The sequence below is a fragment of the Artibeus jamaicensis genome, unplaced genomic scaffold (assembly GCF_021234435.1).
Source record: "Artibeus jamaicensis isolate MK-2021 breed Jamaican fruit bat unplaced genomic scaffold, CSHL_Jam_final scaffold_916, whole genome shotgun sequence".
NCBI lineage: Eukaryota > Metazoa > Chordata > Mammalia > Chiroptera > Phyllostomidae > Artibeus > Artibeus jamaicensis.
In genome coordinates, this window is record NW_026522059.1 from 6,343,539 (window position 1) to 6,349,538 (window position 6,000).

General features: G+C 52.4%; 1 protein-coding gene across 3 annotated transcripts in view; it reads left to right on the forward strand.

The window, feature by feature from the left end:
- Positions 1-5,042, forward strand: part of ADCY8 (adenylate cyclase 8) — a 150,951-nt gene extending 145,909 nt beyond the window's left edge. For all 3 annotated transcript variants that reach the window (XM_037166695.2, XM_053661057.1, XM_053661056.1), the window contains 3 exons: positions 1,195-1,287; positions 2,878-2,992; positions 4,555-5,042. In XM_037166695.2, coding sequence (XP_037022590.1) covers positions 1,195-1,287; positions 2,878-2,992; positions 4,555-5,042 — 696 coding nt within the window. The remainder of the gene's footprint in view (positions 1-1,194; positions 1,288-2,877; positions 2,993-4,554) is intronic.
- Positions 5,043-6,000: the final 958 nt, after the last annotated feature.

Below are 6,000 nucleotides of genomic sequence, written 5' to 3' on the forward strand. Positions count from 1 at the left end.
TTAATGGAGGTGGCAGGTGGGCAAACAAGGGTAAGGGCATAGTTTTGGGAATGGCCAATTAGAGATGCCTGGTAGACCTGTGGTGGGGGTGTGGCCTGGCAATTGTGTCAGTGAATCTGAAGGTCAAAGAGGACACACACACCTGGGAGTCTTCAGAGAAGAGATTGAGTGGAAAGGCACAAGACATGACGAGATCTCCAGGGAGGGGGCTGAGGTGGATCCTGAGCCCCTTGGCGGCATCTGACCCAGGTGACTGCACCTCCCTCCTGAGATGCCATTTTCCTCGTCCCTTAGCTTCTGCCAACTCATGTGTTCATTTCCACCTCACTGGCAATTCTCCACCCTTCTCCTCTGCTAGTTTATTCTTGCCTTCCTTATCTTACAATGTAGGTGGTCCAGGGACGGAGTGTTATGTTCGGTTTTGGATGAAGTGGTGAGACCCACTGGGGTGATAGTTGAGGAAAGACCTGGCGGAGGTGACGGACGTGCAGTCTTCCTCTGAGGGAAGACTATCCCAAAACGGGAGCAGCAGGTGCAAAGGTCCTGAGGCAGAGGCAGGCCTGGATGGCCAGGCTCAGCAAGGAGGTCGGTGTGGCTGGAGCAGAGTGAGCAGAGGCAACAGGGCATGGAAGGCCCAGCCACAGAAGAGACTCTGGCTTTGACCCTGAGTGGAATGGGAAGCCACAGGAGGGTTTGCACAGAGCAGGGACATGGCCTGACTTACACTTGACTGGGATCTCTCTAGCTGCTGTGCTGGGCATGGGGGGTGAGGGCAGCAGCTGGTACAACAACAAGGTATACGCTAACAGTGGCTTAGACCAGGATGCTGGTGGGGAGGGATTCCAAACACATGTTAAAAATAAAGCCAAAAAAGATGCGTTGACGAATTGCATGATACTTGTGATTTTGTCTTTAAATGAATAAGGTAGCTTGTTTATTTTGAAGACTCGTGGCGATAGAGCTTTCCTTAAAGAGTATCTGGTCACACCCATCCTGGCGTCTGGCACTTAGCAGGTGCTCAGTAAACATACATTGACCCTCTGAACACATGGTTCTCAGAGAGAAATGCAACCGCCTCGAGGATGTTGAACCAGCCACAGGTCATCTTTAATGTGAGCCCAGGGCTCTTTCCGGAGCCCCTGGCCGTGGGGAGAACACACACCGGGACTAACACCACGGCCCGGTCTGTTTCAGCTGCTCGGTGAAGACCGGTTTCAAGACATCGAAAAGATCAAGACCATTGGCAGCACCTACATGGCGGTCTCAGGTCTGTCACCTGAAAAACAGGTAAAGGAACTCTTTGGACAGAACCTATGGCAGGGGCCTCACCGCTGTCACATTGCTGAAGGCAGTAAGGCCACCATCACCAGGAGGCTTGGGGATGGTCAGGGAGAAAATCTGAGGAACCGGATATTCTAGTCCTGCGGAGTCCACTGCTCCTGGGGTAGGAAGAGGCTACTGGAGGAGCCGACGCTTCTTTACGATGGAGGAGTCTCTAGGCCCCCTTCTGAACCTCACTTCCACTTGATGAACAGAAGCAGGGCCAAGAAGCACCCCATTATGATTCACTTGTGGGTGTCACTAAACCCCTGACCCTAACCCGTTTTCTTATGCTTGCTTTTGTTTCCTCCTCCAAAATTAAGAGGTAATAATTCTAATAATTATAGCAGCTCCTGCTCTCCTGAGAGCTGCCTGCGTGCCCGCTCCCCACGCAGAGCCTCGCCCCTGGGTAGGTCCTCGATCGGTGTTACGTGGACATGAGTCCCAGCCACAGGGGAGGAGGAGTCCTCGTTCCTTCTTCTCATCTCGCCTTTTACTTTCTTTCCGACTAAAATCCTGGAAACATTATAAGAGTAACTCTCTGACAAGAAACCCGTGCTAGGAATTGGGTGCCTATGCATGGCCCCCTATGGCAGGGGTCCCCATGGGACAGCCTGCAGGCCAAACCAGCAGCCGCCCGGTTCCGTAAATCAAATGTTATTAGGACACAGCCGCACTCGTTGTATGTACTTTGTCTGCGGCCCCTTCCAAGCCACATGAGAAAGGCAGTGTTGAACAGCAGGCCCAAAATATGGCCCACAAGGTCTAAAACACGTGCTCTCTGGTCCTTCCCTGCACCTGTTTGCCAGCCCCCACCCTATGAGGGCAGAGGCTTTCAAACACGATCCCATCCACCCCCTGTAGGCAGGGCGAGTGTGCTCATCCCCATTTTATAGACGAGAAAACTGAGGTGCACAGAGGCTACTCTGCCTTTCCCTCCCAAAAAGGAGCTTGCCGAGCAAAGTGCTTCAAAGGAAAATACATGGTTCCTAGATTGGAAACACTACATGCTTGTACATAAGATCACATGCACATACACCAACACTACATGCATGTACATAGGAGCAAGTGTATGTATACCATACACATGTACATTGGCGCTTGTGTGCATGCCAACATGTAGGTGGGGTGTGAGTACATGCTGTGTGTGTGTACAGGAGCATGAGCACACATATCAACACTGTGTGGGTGCAAACAGGAGCACATGTATGCACGTAAACATGCCTACACATGCTACAAATGTGTACACAGGAGTATGTGTACACACACATACACACATACCAGTGAGCAAGGTCAGGAATTCAGGACCCATTGCCTGGACAGACAGGGGCAGGTGTGGGAAAGGACCATGATGATCCACGTGTGTTTTACTCCCTTAAGCCAACCTCCTGCCCTCCCGTGTTTCTGCACACTGATGGCTCGAATGTCCAGGGAGTCACGCACCTGGCTATCTCCCTCTAAGGGACGTGTGGGTGGGCTTAGGACACAGAGCGGGCCCTGTACCAAAATGTCACCGTGTGCCATGGAGAACGAGCCCCTCTCTCACGCCTGCTGCAGCAATGTGAAGACAAGTGGGGACATCTGTGTGCGCTGGCCGACTTCTCCCTGGCCCTGGCTGAAAGCATACAGGAGATCAACAAGCACTCGTTCAACAACTTCGAACTCCGGATTGGTGAGTGGCAGCTGGAGGTGGGGCAGGCAGGGACTCCTGGGGGCTGCCCGGCCCTGTACCGCCAGGCCCCCCAGCCCTGGGCATCAAGCCAGGGAAGCTTTTTCCTGCAGAAGGCAGCAGGCCGAGTGTGACCTTGCCAAGGACAGGGACAGGGTCGGCTCAGGCCTCTCCGGCTGCCTCACACTGAAGGCCAGGGAAGGGCACTGGCCTGTGTGCAGAACTACAAAGCAAACACTTGACCACAGCGACCCCTCTTCCCACCTCTGTGTCCAGCACCCGCCCACACCAGGCCCTGCTGAGAGAGGTGGCTGACTCACCAGTCATCTCATCCTGACTGCTGTGTCCCCCAAGCTGGCAGTCGGATCGGGACGGGCAGAGATCCCATGGGACTTCTCAGGGCCACGAAGCTTGCCCTCCCTCTGCATTTAGAGAGCCCCGTGTGCAAAGGGACAACACAGCAATAGTCATAGCAATGTCAGTGACCATCCTTCATAACTTGTAGAACCTGCCAATTTCCTTGGCATCTCTGCTGAGCCACGAGGGCCCCCTAAGGCGCTAGGAAGCCCCTGCTCTAGTCCACATTCTTGTTTTACAAATGCACAGACGCAGGCCCATAGAAGGGGAGGACCGACTTAACATCACACAGCCAGGAAGCAGCCCCGGCAGAAGCCCCTGAATTTCCTGAGACTGATGACCTCTGGCTGTCAGGGTGCAAACTAGCACAATCATTGCTGCATCCTCATGTTAGGTGCCCTCTGGCTGGTGGCCATTTTACTGTATTTGGTTCTCCCTTATCAGCTTTCAAGAAAAAAAGGTAAAAAAAATACCAATATCTGACTTGTCAGATCTAAGGAACACCATGTGCCTTTGTTCATTGGACTAAAAGAAATATTTTAAGCTTTGATCTATGGATGGGGTATTCCAGCCCGTTCCTATACCTGCCATTGACTTTGCATGTCCTCTCTGAAGTCACTGACAGAGTGGAAGCAGGAATACAAAGCAGAGCCCTAGCCCCGAACCAAAGAACGTTCTTCATAAATCCAGGACACGTTGCTGGCATCAGGGCCACCCCTTGGTGGAATCTGTCACACTGCAGACATCATTTGGGGGTTACAAAATCACTTTCCCACAACCGGATCAGGCATCCTGGTTGGTGCTGTGGGTCTGCCGTGACCTGCTCTGTGTGTCTGGCTGAATCACCGACACGCTGTGTGTTGGTCTCCTCGATGTAAACTGGGCGTTATTATCAGCTTCCTCCACTTGCCTCATCTCACTCATGTGACAAACAAGTAGACAATGGCCATAAAAGTGCTATGCAAACCAGTGATCCCCGTGCATTCTGCAAGGTCTGTCTCTCAAATTTCACAGCTGATATGCACACGTGTACATATGGTGACGTAAGCGACCCAGGTCACATATCTAACAAGTGACGGAGGCAGGACCAGGATGCTGGGGTTTCTGCCCAGAAATCACACCCTTCATGATCACTTCCCCAGGCAGGTTGCAGCCACCTTGGGGGTGTCCCCCTGCCCTCATCTCTTGCTTCTTTGGTTCCCTCCCAGGTATCAGCCACGGCTCAGTGGTGGCCGGCGTCATCGGCGCTAAGAAGCCACAGTACGACATCTGGGGCAAAACCGTGAACCTGGCCAGTCGAATGGACAGCACAGGAGTCAGCGGCAGGATCCAAGTCCCAGAGGAGACCTATCTCATCCTGAAGGACCAGGGCTTCGCCTTTGACTACCGAGGCGAGATCTATGTGAAGGGCATCAGTGAACAGGAGGGGAAAATCAAAACGTACTTTCTCCTGGGCAGAGTCCAACCCAACCCGTTCATCTTGCCCCCGAGGAGGCTGCCGGGGCAGTACTCCCTGGCCGCTGTGGTCCTGGGCCTCGTCCAGTCCCTCAACAGGCAAAGGCAGAAGCAGCTCCTCAACGAGAACAACGGCACGGGGATCATGAAGGGCCACTACAACCGGCGGACTTTGCTGACGCCCAGCGGGCCAGAGCCCGGAACCCAAGCCGAGGGCACCGACAAGTCCGATTTGCCATAAAAGCATTTGCTTTGTGTTCCTTTTTTTTGTATTTCTTTTATATATAAAATAAATATACTAATAAAAATGTTTAATTTTTTTTAAAACAAGGATGGTTTCATTGGTCTTTAGAAACTTGTTTCCTTCCCTGGCATTTTGGTTCCAGAACCACAGGGTTTTCTGACGCTCTGGCTCCCGGGCCAAATGGCATTTCTGAATGAGCATGTTGCCCCCAGGTCAGCTGTGAGCTCCGAGCAACTGAACCGATGTTTTATTGATGAGCTGCCAGGGGGCTGGGTGCCCTGTGCCTGTTTGAATTATTAACTGCCCATCAGCCACACGCTTCCCCCCACCAGCCAGCCCCTCCCACCCGGGAGTGTAATGGTGCCATTTTTCGAGGGGGCTTTCAAAGCCTTTTGAGTCGACTCCACGTACCTGTCTTTACCTTTTAGAAAACAGACGGTGTGACTCAAATGCCGTCGGTTTCTGTTTGGAAATAATTCCAAATACAGTCTTTTCCTAACGCACTGGCTTGTAAACTGACGTTGTCATAACAATAATGGCAACGAGAAGTAACTTTTTCAGAGTGCTGTGCAGACCGCAACGCCCATTTCCAAACATGGTTTCCGCCGAATGCCATGACAGCTCTCGGAGGAGGTACCATCTCCCAATTCTCCAGCAAAGGGAGGCTCAGAAAAATTAATAAAAATAAATGTTCAAAAACCTCCATCTAAAGATAGAGTGTTAGAGCTGCAAAGAGCTCAAAAATTCCACGTGGTCCAAAACCTTGGTTTTCCATATAAGAAAAGGAAGGCCCAACTAGGAGGAAACATTTGGCCGTGAATCGCCAACCATCAGGAGAGCCGGATCTGGACACGGAGACCCCGACCGCTCCTCCTGTGCCCTTGGGCTCCATCCGGGGGCTCTGACCTTTCCCCTTTGCTCACTGTACACAGGCCACCCCACAGCCAGAGGGTCA